Source organism: Anomaloglossus baeobatrachus, chromosome 1, assembly GCF_048569485.1.
Source record: "Anomaloglossus baeobatrachus isolate aAnoBae1 chromosome 1, aAnoBae1.hap1, whole genome shotgun sequence".
In the NCBI taxonomy this organism is placed as follows: Eukaryota; Metazoa; Chordata; class Amphibia; order Anura; family Aromobatidae; genus Anomaloglossus; species Anomaloglossus baeobatrachus.
In genome coordinates this window covers 63,912,024-63,931,108 of record NC_134353.1, presented here as the reverse complement: position 1 = coordinate 63,931,108, position 19,085 = coordinate 63,912,024, and the positions used below count along the sequence as shown (strand labels likewise).

Here is a 19,085-nt window from a genome sequence, read left to right as displayed (position 1 = left end):
CTGGCATTGCACTCGGCCCCATGTAGGACAATGCTGCAGCTCAGATCTGGGAGTTTTTCCTCAGCCCTAATCAGATTGAGGAAGAAATTGGAGCATGTTGCGCTTGTCTGCAAGTCTCGGATCACTCGCACCCATACAAGTCTATATGCGTGCGTTTTTGACACGTTTTTACCGCGTTGTGCACAATGTGTTTTTTTAAGTCAAATCTTTTGACCAGAAGGGCTCAAAAACACTGGAAAAACGCAAAAAGAATTGACATGCTGCATCTACAAAAACGCAGCCAAGACGCCGACAAAAAAAGATGCCCAGTGTGGACCGCAAAATAGAAATCTCATAGACTTTGCTGGGGGAAGGAAATGCATGCATTTAGGTGCATCTTTGTTACCTCAAAAATGCACCAAAAATGCAATAAAAGATGCCGTGTGTGAACTTAGCCTTAAGCGGGCTTTACACGCTGCGACATCGCTAGCATTTGCTGGCGATGTCGAGCGCGATAACACCCGCCCCCGTCGTACAGCCGATATGTGGTGATCGCTGTCGTAGCGAACATTATCGCTATGGCAGCGTCACACGCACATACATGCTCTGCAACGTCGCTCTGGCCAGCGAACCACCTCCTTTCTAAGGGGGCGGTTCGTTCGGCGTCACAGCGACGTCACACGGCAGGCGTCCAATAGAAGCGGAGGGGCAGAGATGAGCGGGACGTAAACATCCCGCCCACCTCCTTCCTTCCTCATTGCCGGTGGAGGCAGGTAAGGAGATGTTCCTCGCTCCTGCGGTGTCACACATAGCGATGTGTGGTGCCGCAGGAACGAGGAACAACATTGTTAATAAACAGAAAACGATTTTTTGTTTCAGGACGACCTCTCCGCGGCAAACGATTTTGACTGCTTTTGCGATCATTTAAGGTCGCTCATAAGTGTTACACGCTGCGATATCGTTAATGACGCCGGATGTGCGTCACAAACACCGTGACCCCGACGATAATTCATTAACGATATCGTAGCGTGTAAAGCCTGCTTTAGGCTATGTGCGCACGTTGCGTACAAGCCCTGCAGAAATTTCTGCAGCGATCTGAAGAGCACATGTGCGCTTTAGATCGCTGCAGAAATGTCCGTAGTGAGCGCCGATTCCATGCGCTCTGCCTGCAGCTCCTGCCATAGACAGAGCAGGAGCTGCCGGCAAAGCGCAGGAAAGAAGTGACATGTCACTTCTTTTTGCGCAGCGCTTCGGCAGTAGCCGAAGCGCTGCGCTCTTAAACGCCACGTGCGCACGGCCCCTGCACAGTCTCCATAGACTGTGCAGGGGATGCAGGACGCATGCAGTTACGCTGCGCTACAAAGCGCAGCGTAACTGCATGTTTTTACGCGACGTGCGCACATAGCCTGAGACTTCAGTGCAGACCTGCATGTGACTGCAACTTATCTGTGATTTTACGTTTTTTATTTTTTGCAGCAAAATCACAGCTTTAAATTAGTCATCTGACATAAAGCGACAGGCAAGTTACAGAGATAATTATGAAATATGTTATCGCATCATACTTGTCGATGTAGACCAAGCCTAAAACCCCCGCAGTCAAATCTCAGGCAAGTCTGCTAAGTTGCAGTTACATGTGACTTGCATTAAAGTCTATGACAACTTGCAACAAGCAATAAAAAAAATCCAATATTTTGGGAAATATTTGTGACTTCATTTTGCAGTTGCAGCAAGTCACAATGTGATGCCACAGGAAATATGTTGCAGTTCAAAACTGATGTGATTGCGTAACCCCATAATAATGGTATCAACAAAGACAATTAGTCTGCCACACATTAGTTTTAGGGTACTGTTCCACTTGTGATTTTCATGTGCGAGTGCGATCCGATAACCAGTGCAAAACTATGGGGCAGTATCAGCATGCGGAATGAATTGCAGCATGCTACGTTTGGCAGCGAGTCTCAGCTCACGCACCCCCATACAAGTCTATGGGAGCGTGTGAAACATCGCAGTGCCCTCGCATGTAATACGAGTGCAGTGCGATGTACGCAGAGACAGACAGCGGAGGAGATGGGAGAAAGTGCTCCCTCCATCTTCTCCACAGCTGTGATGCGATCTTGCGATGATGCTTGCATGACCCTTGGCTGAGGCTTGAAGCAGTGGGTCAGTAACATATCACTTCTGATGCTCTTGCATCAGAAGCTATGCGCAAGTGCAAAAGTACCCTTAGGGCTTGTGCGCACGTACATGCTGAAATTTCTGCAGCGATTTGACAGCACATGTGCGCTTGAAATCGCTGCAGAAACACTGTAATGGATGCAGTGTTTTAGCAGATTAGATGCCGATTTCATGCGCTCGGGATGCTGCCTCTCCCATAGGCTGGTTTCAGACGTCCGTGTTGAATTAGGTACCAGTCACATGCATGGTTATGGTCATACGTGTGTCATACATGTGTTACACGTGTGTCACGCGTGTGTCACACGTGTGACATCCGTGTTTGCATACGTGTGACACGTACCGGGTAAAACATGTGTCTCTGTAATGAAAAGATGTTCTATATTTACCTGTATCCAGTGCTGTTGTCTCCGGCTCTGCTGCCTCCCGCTCCTGATCCCCGCTCATTATTTTCATTGATTATTCAATGCCCGAGGATTTGGAAGCCGGAGCATCGTGGGGACAGGCTGGGTACAGCACAGCCGAGGACAGAGGCGCCGAGGACATCGCCAGTGACAGGTGAGTATAGAGCAGTTTGTGCAGTGACATCCAGGGACTCATCAGGGTTCCCAATGAACTCTCATGAACCCCTGGAAGTCACCATCGTGACACTCGCTGTAGCGCAGTTGACGCAGGGGTGTCATCAGGAGGTCATCAGAGTTCATTGGGAAATCCGATGACCTCCTGGACGTCCCTGCACACACTGATGGCAGGATACTCACCTATCACTAGCGATGTCCCCAGCAATGCTGTCCTCGGCGGTGCTGTCGTCGGCGGTGCGGTCTCCTGCTCTCAGCTGCTCAACGCGGTGAATAATCAATGAAAATAATGAGTGGGGGTCGGGAGTGGGACGCAGCAGAGCCGGAGACAACATCGCTGGATACAGGTAACTATAGAAAATCTTTTTTTCTTTGTCGCTCCATTGGGAGACCCAGACAATTGGGTGTATAGCTTCTGCCTCCGGAGGCCACACAAAGTATTACACTTTAAAAAGTGTAACCCCTCCCCTCTGCCTATACACCCTCCCGTGCATCACGGGCTCCTCAGTTTTATGCTTTGTGTTGAAGGAGGCACACATTCACTCAAGCTCCCATTTTAGTCAGCAGCAGCTGCTGATTGTATCGGATGGAAGAAAAGAGGGCCCTAACAGGGCCCCCGGCATGCTCCCTTCTCACCCCACTAAGTCGGCGGTGCTGTTAAGGTTGAGGTACCCATTGCGGGTACAAAGGCTGGAGCCACATGCCGTTTTTCCTTCCCCATCCCTTAGAGGCTCTGGGAGAAGTGGGATCCTAACCGGTCACCATTCACTGGGACCGGGCTCCCTCCGCAGCCCCTGGGGGAATCTGATGGACAGGAGACTGAGTATCATCAGAGACAGGCCCTGCATCTATAAGGTACTCTGTGTCCTCTTGGGGACGGTGCATGGAGCGCCTGTGTTACAGACGCTGCAGCGGCTGCTGTTTTTTTGTGACGACTGGGACTACCGCGCCGACCGCGCCTGTTTGCCGGCCGCGTTATTAAATTTAGTCCCCAGCTTCTGCGGCCTAGTACCATAACTCCCGCCCCCGGGCCTACCAGTCAGGGGTAAGGGCGGGACGGTCGACTGGACGTCGGCAGTGAGGGCTGGAGCATACTTAGGTGTTCTCCTCCCCCCTCACTGAGCACTGTGGGGCACCAGATTCCCGCACTTTATTAGTCACGCCCACAGCTCCCTCCTCCCCTGAGAACTCTGGCAGCCATATTTACAATCACTTCTGGCAGTGGAGGATTTCAGAACGAGCTCTACCGCTCTGGGAGGCCCAGGCAGGGAATCTGGTGGACACACAACCGCTTTGGGCGGTCGGTAAGCCACACCGGTTACCCGGTGCTGGCCCCCCTTGGGTGCCGAAGTGTATATATATATATATATATATTTGTATACATTTTCTCTGTTCGGCCGCATTGTTTTGCTTTTGGCTATATACCCTCAGTGATCACTCTCAGAGGAGACTACAGCATGTCGTCCGCAAAGAGCAAGGGTGCCAAGGCACAGGCTTATTTTGCAACCTGTACCTCTTGTGCGGCTATGTTATCTGCAGGTTCCACCTACCCTCACTGTGTGCAATGCTCGGCCCCTGTGGCACTCACTCAGCCGGAGCCTCGGGCACTGGTGGGACCCTCGGCTCAGGTAGAACCGCCGGCTTCCACTGTCCAGGTGGCAGGGACAGAGGTTGCAGTTTTGGCTGAGAAACTCTCTGAGTCGCTTTCACAATCCATGGCTCAGTCTATGGACAGATGGTCTGCTAAGATACTAGAAGCCTTGCAGTCCAGATCGGTCACACAGGCCCCGGGCACTGTGAGCTCATCGCCCCCAGGCCCCTCTCGGTCGGTGCAGCAGAGTGCTCCTGGGGTGACACCTAGGTCCCACGGGGAGGACTCCGACACGGACCGCAGTCCCAGACCGGCTAAGCGGGCTCGCTGGGAACCTTCCCCGGCTTCATCACGCTGTTCGGGGTCGCAGCATGAGGACTCTCTGGAGGATGAGGCGGAGGTCGCAGCTCAGGGCTCTGATCCTGACGTTGCTCTCAATCTTGATACACCTGAAGGGGACGCCATAGTAAATGACCTTATAGCGTCCATCAACGAGGTGCTAGATCTTTCTCCCCCAACTCCACCTATAGAGGAGTCGGCTTCACAGCAGGAGAAACACCAGTTTAGGTTTCCCAAACGTACACGGAGTGCGTTTTTCGATCACTCTAACTTCAGAGATGCTGTCCAGAAGCACAGAGCATTTCCGGACAAGCGCTTTACTAAGCGCCTTAATGACACACGTTACCCCTTCCCCCCTGACGTAGTTAAGGGTTGGGCTCAGTGTCCCAAGGTGGATCCTCCAGTCTCTAGACTGGCGGCTAGATCCGTAGTATCAGTGGCAGATGGTTCATCGCTCAAGGATGCCACTGACAGGCAAATAGAGCTCCTGATGAAATCCATCTATGAAGCCATAGGCGCGTCTTTTGCTCCGGCCTTTCCAGCCGTGTGGGCACTCCAAGCTATCTCAGCTTGTCTGTCTGAGATTAATGCAGTCACACGTACCTCTGCTCCGCAAGTTGTGTCTTTGACTTCTCAGGCATCGGCCTTTTCGTCCTACGCCATGAACGCCGTCCTGGACTCAGCGAGCCGTACAGCGGTAGCGTCTGCCAATTCGGTGGCAGTCCGCAGGGCCATGTGGCTACGCGAATGGAAGGCAGACTCTGCTTCCAAGAAGTTCTTAACCGGTTTGCCATTTTCTGGCGACCGTTTGTTTGGCGAGCAATTGGATGAAATTATTAAACAATCCAAGGGAAAGGACTCGTCCTTACCCCAGTCCAAACCAAACAAACCTCAGCAACGAAAAATTCAATCGAGGTTTCGGTCCTTTCGGCCCTCAGCCAGGTCCCAATCCTCCACGTCCAACAGGTCAGAGAAGGGCCAGAGGAACTCTTCTGCATGGCGGTCTAAGTCACGTCCTCCAAAGACCGCCGGAGGAACCGCCTCCAAGGCGGCCTCCTCATGACTTTCGGCCTCCCCAAACCGCATCCTCGGTCGGTGGCAGGCTCTCCCGCTTTTGCGACGCCTGGTGGCCACATGTCCAAGACCGATGGGTGAGAGACATTCTGTCGCACGGTTACAGGATAGAGCTCAGCTCTCGTCCTCCGACTCATTTCTTCAGAACATCTCCGCCCCCCGAGCGAGCCGATGCACTTTTTCAGGCGGTGAACACTCTGAAGGCAGAAGGAGTTGTGATTCCCGTTCCCATTCAAGAACGTGGTCGCGGTTTTTACTCCAACTTGTTCGTGGTGCCAAAAAAGGACGGATCATTCCGCCCCGTTCTGGACCTCAAACTGCTCAACAGACACGTGAGAACCAGACGGTTCCGGATGGAATCTCTCCGTTCTGTCATCGCCTCGATGTCCCAAGGAGACTTCCTAGCCTCAATCGACATCAGGGATGCTTATCTCCATGTGCCGATTGCACCAGAGCATCAACGCTTCCTGCGTTTCGCCATCGGGGATGAACACCTTCAGTTTGTGGCACTGCCTTTCGGCCTGGCGACAGCCCCACGGGTCTTCACCAAGATCATGGCATCCGTGGTGTCGGTCCTACACTCTCAGGGCCACTCGGTGATCCCTTACTTAGACGATCTCCTAGTCAAGGCACCCTCCCGGGTGGCATGTCAACACAGCCTGACCATTGCTCTGGAGACTCTCCAGAGGTTTGGGTGGATCATCAATTTCCCAAAGTCAGAATTGACACCGACCCAATCACTGACTTACCTCGGGATGGAGTTTCATACTCTCTCAGCGATAGTGAAGCTTCCGCTGGACAAACAGCGTTCGCTGCAGACAGGGGTGCACTCTCTCCTTCGGACCCAGTCACACCCCTTGAGGCGCCTCATGCACTTCCTAGGGAAGATGGTGGCAGCAATGGAGGCAGTTCCCTTTGCGCAGTTTCATCTGCGTCCACTTCAATGGGACATTCTCCGCAAATGGGACAGGAGGTCGACGTCCCTAGACAGGAACGTCTCTCTTTCACTGGCAGCCAAAACCTCTCTTCAGTGGTGGCTTCTTCCCACTTCCTTGTCGAAGGGAAAATCATTCCTGCCCCCATCCTGGGCTGTGGTCACGACGGACGCGAGTCTGTCAGGGTGGGGAGCGGTCTTCCTCCACCACAGGGCTCAGGGAACCTGGACTCCGACAGAGTCCTCCCTTCAGATCAATGTTCTGGAGATAAGGGCAGTGTATCTAGCCCTAAAGGCGTTCCATCGGTGGCTGGAGGGCAGACAGATCCGCATACAGTCGGACAACGCCACGGTGGTCGCGTACATCAACCACCAGGGTGGCACACGCAGTCGTCAGGCCTTCCAAGAAGTTCGGCGGATTCTGCTGTGGGCGGAAGCCACAGCCTCCACGATCTCCGCAGTTCACATCCCGGGCGTAGAAAACTGGGAAGCAGACTTTCTCAGTCGCCAGGGCATGGACGCAGGGGAATGGTCTCTTCACCCGGACGTGTTTCAAGAGATCTGTTGCCGCTGGGGAACGCCGGACGTCAACCTCATGGCGTCTCGGCACAACAACAAAGTCCCGGCATTCATGGCACGGTCTCAAGATCACAGAGCTCTGGCGGCGGACGCATTAGTTCAGGATTGGTCGCAGTTTCGACTGCCTTATGTATTTCCTCCTCTGGCACTGCTGCCCAGAGTGTTGCGCAAGATCAGGTCCGACTGCCGCCGCGCCATCCTCGTCGCTCCAGACTGGCCAAGGAGGTCGTGGTACCCGGATCTGTGGCACCTCACGGTGGGTCAACCGTGGGCACTCCCAGACCGACCAGACTTGCTGTCTCAAGGGCCATTTTTCCATCTGAATTCTGCGGCCCTCAACCTGACTGTGTGACCATTGAGTCCTGGCTCCTAGCGTCCTCAGGATTATCTCAAGATGTCATTGCCACTATGAGACAAGCCAGGAAACCAACGTCCGCCAAGATCTATCACAGGGCTTGGAGGATCTTCTTATCCTGGTGCTCTGATCGGGGTTTTACCCCCTGGCCGTTTGCCTTACCCACTTTTCTTTCTTTCCTTCAATCCGGAATGGATAAGGGTTTGTCTCTCGGCTCTCTCAAGGGACAAGTATCGGCGCTTTCCGTGTTTTTTCAAAAGCGTCTAGCCAGGCTTCCGCAGGTCCGCACGTTCCTGCAGGGAGTTTGCCACATAGTCCCACCTTACAAGCGTCCGCTGGAACCCTGGGATCTTAACAGGGTGCTAACGGCTCTTCAGAAACCACCTTTCGAGCCGATGCGGGATATCTCTCTATCACGCCTTTCGCAGAAGGTGGCCTTTCTAGTGGCAGTCACATCACTTCGGAGAGTGTCTGAGCTAGCAGCGCTGTCATGCAAAGCCCCCTTCCTGGTGTTTCACCAGGATAAGGTGGTTCTGCGTCCGGTCCCGGAATTTCTCCCTAAGGTGGTATTCCCTTTTCATCTCAATCAGGATATCTCCTTACCTTCCTTTTGCCCTCATCCAGTTCACCAATGTGAAAAGGATTTGCACTTGTTAGATCTCGTGAGAGCACTCCGGCTCTACATTTCTCGCACGGCGCCCCTGCGCCGTTCGGATGCGCTCTTTGTCCTTGTCGCTGGCCAGCGTAAGGGGTCGCAGGCTTCCAAGTCAACCTTGGCTCGGTGGATCAAGGAACCGATTCTTGAAGCCTACCGTTCTTCTGGGCTTCCGATTCCTTCAGGGCTGAAGGCCCATTCTACCAGAGCCGTGGGTGCATCCTGGGCATTGCGGCACCAGGCTACGGCTCAGCAGGTGTGTCAGGCGGCTACCTGGTCGAGTCTGCACACTTTCACGAAACACTATCAGGTGCATGCCTATGCTTCGGCAGATGCCAGCCTAGGTAGGCGAGTCCTTCAGGCGGCGGTCGCCCACATGTAAGAGGGGGCCGTTTTTCGGCTCTTTTTATCGAGGTATTCTTTTACCCACCCAGGGATTGCTTTTGGACGTCCCAATTGTCTGGGTCTCCCAATGGAGCGACAAAGAAGAAGGGAATTTTGTTTACTTACCGTAAATTCCTTTTCTTCTAGCTCCTATTGGGAGACCCAGCACCCGCCCCTGTTCCCTTCGGGCTGTTGTTCTTTTGTGTACACATGTTGTTCATGTTGAATTGTTCTTTTGGTTCATGGTTTCAGTTCTCCGAACATCCTTCGGATTGAATTTACCTTAGACCAATTTATAAGTTTCCTCCTTCCTGCTTTTGCACCAAAACTGAGGAGCCCGTGATGCACGGGAGGGTGTATAGCAGAGGGGAGGGGTTACACTTTTTAAAGTGTAATACTTTGTGTGGCCTCCGGAGGCAGAAGCTATACACCCAATTGTCTGGGTCTCCCAATAGGAGCTAGAAGAAAAGGAATTTACGGTAAGTAAACAAAATTCCCTTCTTTTAAAAACCCGTGTTTTCTTCGGTACGTGTCACACTGATGTCACACAGATCACATCAATGTGCGGTCCCTGTGACACCCGTGCTGCTGGAGAAAAAACGGGCACATCTCCGTGTGAAATAGCGGGGACCCATGGTCCGTGTGAAAACACGGCCGTGTGAGAGTGCACAATAGGGTAACATGGGTACGTGTGACATCCGTGTAAAATACGGATGTCACACGTGCCTAAAGCACGGACGTCTGAAACCAGCCATAGACAGAGTGGGAGCTGCCTCCAAAGCACATGAATTAATTGACATGCTGCATATTTGAACGCACAGATTTGGGTCAACATTTTAGCACCCAGATCGCTGCGTTCACAAAAGCAACATGCGCACGGATTATGCACAATCTACATAGATTGTCCAGGGGACGCAGGACGCATGCATTTATGCTGCAGTGCAATATGTAGCGTAAATGCATGAAATTACGCAACGTGCGCATACAGCCCTTACAGTAGATGTAAAGATTACCGGATCGATCTGCTGAGGATCAACTTTGAGGTGAAATTTGCAGATGCCTGTGGATTTGAAGACTTTGCAGCTCTATTTATCCTCTCTTTTTCTTACCATACTATCATTTTCTAGGCAATTAGTGGCTTTTTTGCTGGAAATTTATTCAATGCAAATTTATTTATTTTTTTTATAAATATTTGACAAACTTGGCAAGTGCGAATTTCATCTCTAAGGCTTCTCTCACATCAGCGGTATTTTGCCGCAAAACCGGATCTGTCTAAAATGCATTTCAGTTCCATTCATTTCCTATGGAACCACGGCAAGATACGGTCACATGTGGTTGTGTATGACGCACGCAACCGAATGTGATCACATCTTGCTGCAAGTCCATTGGAAATGAATGGAACTGAAACACATTTGTGATGGATGCGGTTTTGCGGCAAAATACCGCTGATGTGAGGGAAACCTAAGTAGCTTCTTTCTCCATTCTAATATTATGATACCATATATTTATGTTATTACATTATCTGTAATTTATATCTTTGTGTCGTAGAACATCCAAGGAGTTTCAAAGTTTTCAGTTCAGTTTGAGAAGCAGCAGCACTTACAAGGTAACCAAACGGATTTTGGTTAAAGAAACATTAAACTCGATGGAGCAGATTCAGTCAAGCTTTTATGGCAGAAAACTGGCGTAAAGGCTCTGGAAAGTCACAAATTTTCTAGGCAATGGGCAAAATTTTGAGTCTTTTGCCATTTTTTTGCCAATTTGACTTGGCTCTAAAATGAGTGGAACTAAGGCCTCTTTCACACGTCCATTAAAAACCACGCACGTTTTTCACGAACGTGTCAGAGGTGCGTTTTGCCCTCCGTGAGCCGTGTTTATGACCTACGTGTGTTCCCCGTGTGTTATCTGTGATAACACACGGAGAACGGAAACTTTCTGCTCACCTGTCCCTGGCGTCGCTGTCCGTGGTGCTGATCTATGGTCTCCGGTCCTGCCGACTGCCCGCTGCTGCTGCTTTCGGACGCAGTGAAGTGAATATTAAATGAGCATAATGAGCGGCGGTTGGCAGCAAGTGACAGCAGCGGCAGAGACAGGTGAGTACAGTTTTTTTTTTGTTTTTTTTTAATAGACACATGGCTTCTCTCCTGTGCGTGTCACATGGAACACATCCATGTGGTCCGTGTGTGTGTTACGTGTGACACGTTTGCATTCCGTGTGACACCCGTCATGCCGGAGAGAAAATGGACATGTTGGGCGTGTGGAGCACATGGGCACACGTAAGTATGGATTGGACACACGCGCCGTGCGTAGATACTTACGTGTGCCTGAAACCTTAGGAAAACATATGTCAACGTGTGTACGTGTCTCCGGTACGTGAGAAAACTGTCAAACACGTACCGGAGGCACGGACGTGTAAAAGAGGCCTAAGATAGAGCCGGAGAGGGACTGGGTGTGAGCGCGCCCGCTGTCGATCAAAAATACTTGTGCATTTTATGCCAGAAATGCTACTCTAGTTATTCACTGGAGTAGCATTATAGTGGTATATAATCTTATAAATGTGCCCGTGCTGTGTGCTGTGTAATGGCCGTGTCTGACCGTACAGGGACATGGTCTGATCATACCACAGCTCATGGGCCAGGGAGGATGCAGAAGAGTATACAGACATTACAGCACAGGACAACAAATTATTCTTTCTTTGAGGTAAAACATTTTATAAAAACAGGCGGAGAAATGTTCTACCTCACAGAAGGAATCCTCTATGATCTCGTGCTGTCATATCTGTATACTCTTTGCTTCCTCTCTGGCCTAGTAGCTGTGGTATGATCAGACCACATCCCTGTGCGGTCAGACACGGCCATTACACAGTACACAGCAGGGACACATATATAAGATTATCTCAGCACAGGAACATTTTATATGAACACATCCAATTGTAGAAATGATTATTATTCTAAGATCTATTGATTAATATCAACTTTATTCCTGGGAAAACACCTTTAAGACCGGAGTGCAAAATGGAAATTTTAATAAGTTGGGTCCAAAATGTTTATATTTTTATGTCAGAAAATCATTTTTTACATAGTATTTTAATAACTGGGAACTGCATAATAATAATAATAATAATAATAATAATAATAATAATAATAATAATGTGGCAATTATTTGGGATAGACGTGAAGTTGTAAAAGGCACAAGTATAAGAACCATATCCATAAAGCATCTCTATAGCCACTAGTTTTACTTATTGCTTTCAATGGGGTCAGACCTGGGATTCAGCCACATTTAATTTTTGGAAAAGTCACATTTTTCATTGCGCTTCTTGTCGGTATTGTGCCACATTCTGGTAGCTTTGTTTTTCATAGATACTGTATTACCAACTTTATGAAAAGTCTGAGGCTGCCCACATCTGACACAGCAAGATAAAACTGCTTTAGTAACTGTGCCAATTCTCATACTTTGTAACTTGCTATTCACTTTTTTTTTTTTTTTGAGTGAATGATTTACTTCCTCAGCATTCCGGCAGCACTATAGGAGCTGGAGCTTTCTTTCCACTCAGTTCCCAGAATGCATTTCTCTTGCTCTTGTCCAATGGCTTGCCTGTCCTGATCTGAAAAGCCCACCTCTATTATGTGTATATGCAGTATCCAAAATAAGTTTTACTCAAGTAAAGGGAAGGAGAAAAAACAAGAATGTAGATGGTGAATATGCATTACTGCCAAGACAACATGATTTTTTTTTTAAAAAAAAAGAGTTACTTAGCAAATGACGGTGGCCAAATTTACTTATGCCCAGATACCACGTCAAAATGTAACTCTTACCTGGGTCCTACTCTAATTATGCAGTATGACGTGCTGGAGACAGGATTCGGGAGGCAACACATGTTACATAGGCTGAAAAAAGACCCCGGTCCATCTAGTTCAACCTTTCTCCACCAATTATACATTTTGTCACAAAATCATCTATAACCAACAATGTTGTGTGTACTGAGGAAATCATCCAGCCCTATTTTAAAACTTATTATAGTATCTGCCATTACTACCTCTTGTGGTAGGGTATTCCACAGTCTGACTGCTCTAACTGTAAAGAACCCTTTCCTATTTAGCTGCCGGAATCGCCTTTCTTCCACTCACAGTGAGTGTCCCCTGGGCCTTAGTAATCTGCCGAAATTGTCTTATTCTTGATATCAGTTATAGCAGCTTTTTTGGGTTAATGATTAAACTGCTAACTTTCCATGAATAAATCAATATTAATTTTTCATTGAAAGGGAAAACCAGTGAAACAATAACTATTAACCCACGATCCATGTTTGTGTCCTCCAAAGATCATTCATTTCTTGCCGCAGGTAAGTTCATCAGTATGCTGGGTATCTGTGCCATCATTTTGGATTTGTATTAATTATATTTTTCACAACAATATATTTACTGGAAACCAGTGCTGTGGATTCGGTAAGCCAAACCTCCAACTCTGACTCTGACTCCTCAATTTCCCTGACTCCGACTCCCTCATACATGACTCATATTTGTGATATATTTTCTGTAGTACAATGGTAACATCAGACTTTTAATCATTATTATGATACAATTATCAAGATATTTAGATAGAACATAAAATATATTTATTGGAATACAACTTTAGAACACAAAACAACTGTACTAAATTGTAAATACAATACACTATGCAGAAAGTGGGAAAAAATACAGTTTTCAACAAAAATGTATGGAATAACATTTGTTCAATCTATGAATTTGTTCTGAGAAATAGTATCGCCCTCATCAGGTCCTCCTTCATTGATGACCTCAAATCTGACCTCATTATTTTAAGGCTAGAGAACAACCTCTCTACACTAACTTGAGTTGGTGGCAAAGTGGTGACCGCATGGGAAACATCTTTAAACATTTCCGGGTATAAAGGAATTGCCTCATGCACAGTCAGTTTTGATGATGTAGAAGTCTTCGTCTTCTTTGAGAGCAAGTGAAAAATTTTGCTTCAATCTGTTTGCTATGGGAATGGAAGCTTTTTCCCTGCGGCAACACTTTGCTGCTCCATGCCATCCAAATACTTTTCAAAATTAAACTTCTCTTCTGATGAGGCTGAAGATACGGCAGCAGTAGCACTGTCAGGATCCAAGTCCTCTTGCTCTTGGCAGTCCTGTAGCCGATCATCCTTACTGCTTGTCACGCTGTACAAAGGCTAGTTAGACGCAGTACAGCATAATCCCCACTAAGTGGCAGCAGAGTAGTGAAGGAGAGACAAAGAAACACTGTAACGGAAAGGCAGCTGAAGTATAGCAGAGTAACTTCAGCAATGTTAACAGGCGAATCACCAGGGGACAAAAGAGTAGTCAAACAGTCAGGGTCTAGCCAGGAAAGTCGAGTCACTGCAAAGGGAGGATCAATATCAAATTCAGAAAGCAGAACCGAGTCAGAAGCCGGGAGATCAGGTATGCAGAGGGAAACACAAACAACAGACAGGAGGAGGAAGACAGGGACCGGGACAGCAGACAAACGGGGGAGGGTCAAAGTCAGGACACAGTAGCAGGGCGGCAGAACAGATCAGGAACACTCACCAGAGCCAGTATACACACTGCAAGGCAGAAATATCACTGGCACTGAGCCAAAGGTAGAGAGGCAATATATAGCGTCTTGGGATCCAGAACGAGGCAAGGGATTTAACCCCTTACATGACCAGCCCAGAGCTTGGTGTAACCAGCAGCAAGGAAAAGCCGGCCTGGATCATGACACTGCTACTTCTGAATGTACATTATTGATTTTGTTCCTGAAGAAGGGGTTTGATAGCGCCGAAACGCGTAGAACAATAAAATCAGATGTTTTAATCCCCATCGATCTTCAGTGATCTTCTTCTGGCAGCGCGGATTAACCCCTTTCTTCCATCTCCTCCAATGCTAACTGCTACCTCAGTCAGAACTCCTTTTCCTTTAGTAAACTGCTGGTTATCCAGCAATATACAATGACTTTGGTCCACATACACAGCTGCCAGAAGACTTTTTTATTTTCTAATAGCAGTGTCTCTCTCCGTTTCATTGAAGCAGCTTTGGGACAGGCAAAACAGCAAGTTTTTCCACTCCATTATTGAAATGCCGGGAGGGAAATCCTCAGCTTGTAATTTCTTAGTCACTGTAAATGGGTGATAAAGCAATTCTTTCTTCGGAAACGCAACTTCAGACATCGCTGGAACCATGGCCGTACCGAAGGGGAGTATAGGCCTATTTATTTTTACGGGGACGAACAACGGGAATGAATAGGGGTTGTTCAAGTAGTGGACATCCCCTTTAAGCCAAGTATCTGTTTATCAGTTCAGTTGCTCCAAGCTGCTATCCTGCTACAGCTCCGTCCTGCTATTTCTGATGTTGTTCACATCGTCAACTCTGTTGCAACAAGTTACCTGATACCAAACTCATCTCTGCTACTTCAGGTGTTGTTGACACCTTCAACTCTGCTGCAGTAAAGTACTTTATAACAATCTTGCCTCTATAACTGTTAGGGGCACTTTACACGTTGCAACATCCCTAGCATCGGCTAGCGATGTCCAGCGCGATAGTACCCGCCCCCGTCGCACATGCGATATCTTGTGATTGCTGTCGTAGCGAACATTATCGCTACGGCAGCATCACACACACATACCTGGTCGGCGACGTCGCGGTGACTGCCGAACAATCCCTCCTTCAAGGGGGAGGTGCGTTCGGCGTCACCGCGACGTCACCACGACGTCACTAAGCGGCCGGCCAATAGAAGCGGAGGGGCGGAGATGAGCGGGACGTAACGTCCCGCCCACCTCCTTCCTTCCGCATTGACGGTGGACGCAGGTAAGGAGATGTTTGTCGTTCCAGCGGATTCACACACAGGGATGTGTGACGCCGCTAGAGCAACAAACAACATCGTACTTACAGCTGGAGCGACATTATGAAAATGAACGACGTGACACAGATCAGCGATTTTTGACTGTTTTGCGCTCGTTCATCGTCACTCCTAGGATTTACATTTACACATTGCGATGTCGCTACCGGCGCCGGATGTGCGTTACAACAACCGTGACCCCGACGATATTTTGGTAGCGATGTTGCAACGTGTAAAGTACCGCTTAGGGGTACTTTGCACGTTGCAACATCGCTACTGCGATATCGTCGGGGTCAAATCGAAAGTGACACACATCCGGGGCCGGTCAAAAATCACTGATCTATGTCACGTTGTTCATTTTCATAATGTCGGTGCGTCCGCAGGTACGATGTTGTTTGTCGTTCCTGCAGCGCCCGCCGTCCACCGGCAATGCGGAAGGGAGAAGGTGGGCGGGATGTTACGTCTCGCTCATCTCTGCCCCTCCACTTCTATTGGCCGGACGCTTAGTGACGTCGTGTTGACGTCGCTGTGACGCCGAACGCACCGCCTCCTTGAAGGAGGGATTGTTCGGCAGTCACAGCGACGTCGCCGACCAGGTATGTGCGTGTGATGCTGCCGTAGCGATAATGTTCGCTACAGCAGCTCGCACTACATATCGCATGTGCGACGGGGGTGGGGGCTATCGCCCTCGGCATCGCTAGTGTCGCGGCGGGGAGGGGACGCTGCGCTCACCCACTGCTCGGGTCCGGCTGCTGCTGCGGCTGCGCGGTGGCTCGAGCAGTGGGCCGGATCCCGGGGACTCGAGCGGCGCTCCTCGCCCGTGAGTGAAAGGGGGGGTTGTTTGGTTTAGGGATATTGTCCGTGACGCCACCCACGGTTGTGGTGAGGTTGTGACACCACCGCTGCTCTGGACGGGGATCCCGGGAGCGGTGACAGGGAGCAGCTTGGATATTGTTTCTCCCCTCTGTGGGTGGGGGGGGTTGGTTGTCCCGGGGCCCGGTGAGGGAGGGAGGGATGGCAGGCGGGTTACGGGGCCTGGTGAGGTGCAGGGTCGCGGGGGCAGCGCGGTGCCGCACGGCACGGTGGTACTCACTCAGCCAATGACGAATGCAAAGTCTCCGGTAAAACAAACGGCTGGATGGACGGGTCCCACAGACGGCTGCGGTTGTTCTTCTCCCGGTAGGTTGGTGGTGACTGCCTTTCCCTGCACCTGTGTTATGTTCTCGGTTCTGGTGGCTTCCCACAGGTAACCCGCTCCCCAGCTTGGATGGAGTCTGAGGGAGCCCCTTTTGCCCGCAGGCTCTGGCCCTGGGAACTGTAGCCTTGGCGGTGACTGTATTCCCTTCACAGTTTGAGCTGTTGCCTTCAATCGGGTCTTGACTGCTGGGAAATCCCGGAGGTTCCCTTCGCTAACGGATTTGACCGGTTTTACGGCGACTCCTAGCCTGGTCGGGGTCCGTAGGCCCTGCCGAATGGTGCTGGCTTCTCTTCGCTCCCCGATCCGGTACCGGCGGGCCACCGCCCGTCCCCGGTCCTTACGGTTCGCTTCAATCGGCCTCTCCTGCAGACGGTCACCACCGTCTGCCAACCTTGCTGTATGTGCCCGGGTCACGCACCCGGACACGGTCAGTCTCCTCCATGCCACTTCACTTCTCCACACCTCTGCACTCTCAACTGAACTGCTCTCCTTTTCCCGCCTCCAGGACTGTGAACTCCTCGGTGGGTGGGGCCAACCCCCTGGTGTGGACATCAGCCCCTGGAGGGAGGCAACAAGGATTTTTGTTTGACTTCGGTGTGCCTAGCCGGGGTGTGGGGTGTGTTGTTGTAGTACCTGTGATGTCCTGGCTTGTCCTGGGCGCCACACTAGCATTTGCTAGCGATGTCGCAACGTGTAAAGTACCCCTAAGTGTCATTCACTCTTTTAATTCTGCAGGAACAAAGTACCTGATAGTGAACTCATCTCTACTTTCCTGGAGCTGCCGCATCTTCAACACTGCTGTGTCTAGTTACCTTATAAATGAACTCATCTCAGCTACTATGCTGCTGTTGCATCTTCTACTCTTGTTTCTGTGAAGGCCGCACATTTGGCTCTGCTGCATCTAATGCTTCCTGCTATGCTTGGCCATCTGCCACCCTGTATATCTAGTCAGGTCCAGCTCCAATTTATCACCATCTCCAGTCAGTGTCACTCGCCCCGACCTAAGGCTTAGAAAATCCATCTCAGACCCGCAACACACATCCGTTCAATTTGTACGTGTGCGGTATGTATTTGCACGTACCGGAGACACGTACACACGGAGACCCATGTTGTTCTATGGTAGATGGCACACACACGTAAAATCGCACGGAACGTGTGTCCGTGAGGTAAGTACGTGTGTGCGCTTTTCTACACGGACAACATATCCGTTTTTGTCCGGCAGCACGCAGGCACGGACCCGCTTTAGTCTATGGGTCCGTGCCTGCACGTACCGCACACGGAGTATATCCGTGTTCAGCACGTTTCGTGCGTGTGCGTTTTTACACTAGCGATCTTATTTTAATATTTTTTTTAATTAAATTCAGTAGACTTACCTTTTATTCTGCTGTTCTCAGTCATACTTATATTGGCGCTCGTTTTTTTTCTTCCCCCGGCTCATACCGCTCCCCGATCACCAGCGTGGCGAGGAACAGCTGTGCAGAGAATATGCGGCAACAATTACTTTGAATATGCCGGCCGCTCATTAATCAATCTCGTATTCCCTGCTTTCCCCACCCACAGACGCCTGTGATTGGTTGCAGTCAGACACGCCCCCCACGCTGAGTGACAGCTGTCTCACTGCACCCAATCACAGCAGCCGGTGGGCGTGTCTATACTGTGCAGTAAAATTAATAAATAAATAATTTAAAAAACCGGCGTGCGGTCCCCCCCCAATTTTAAAACCAGCCAGATAAAGCCATACGGCTGAAGGCTGGTATTCTCAGGATGGGGAGCCCCACGTTATGGGGAGCCCCCCAGCCTAACAATATCAGTCAGCAGCCGCCCAGAATTGCCGCATACATTATATGCGACAGTTCTGGGACTGTACCCGGCTCTTCCCGATTTGTCCTGGTGCGTTGGCAAATCGGGGTAATAAGGAGTTATTGGAAGCCCATAGCTGCCAATAAGTCCTAGATTAACCATGTCAGGCGTCTCCCCGAGATACCTTCCATGATTAATCTGTAAGTGACAGTAAATAAACACACACACCCGAAAAAATCCTTTATTAGAAATAAAAAACACAAACATATACCCTGGTTCACCACTTTAATAAGCCCGAAAAAGCCCTCCATGTCCGGCGTAATCCAGGATGGTCCAGCGTCGCATCCAGCTCTGCTGCATGGAGGTGACCGGAGCTGCAGCAGACACCGCCGCTCCTGTCAGCTCAACGCAGCTAATGAAGGCAATAGCGCGATCAGCTGAGCTGTCACTGAGGTTACTCGCGGCCAACGCTGAATACAGCTGATCTCGCTATTGCCTTCATTAGCTGCGTGGAGGTGACAGGAGCGGCGGTGTCTTCTGCAGCTCCGGTCACCTTCATGCAGCAGAGCTGCATGCGACGCTGGAGCATCCTG

General features: G+C 49.9%; 1 protein-coding gene across 1 annotated transcript in view; it reads left to right on the top strand.

The window, feature by feature from the left end:
* Positions 1 to 19,085, top strand: part of POLN (DNA polymerase nu) — a 270,736-nt gene that overhangs the window by 119,338 nt on the left and 132,313 nt on the right. The window contains exons 13-14 of the mRNA XM_075332945.1: positions 10,189 to 10,246; positions 12,905 to 12,982. Of these exons, the coding sequence (XP_075189060.1) occupies positions 10,189 to 10,246; positions 12,905 to 12,982 (136 nt within the window). The remainder of the gene's footprint in view (positions 1 to 10,188; positions 10,247 to 12,904; positions 12,983 to 19,085) is intronic.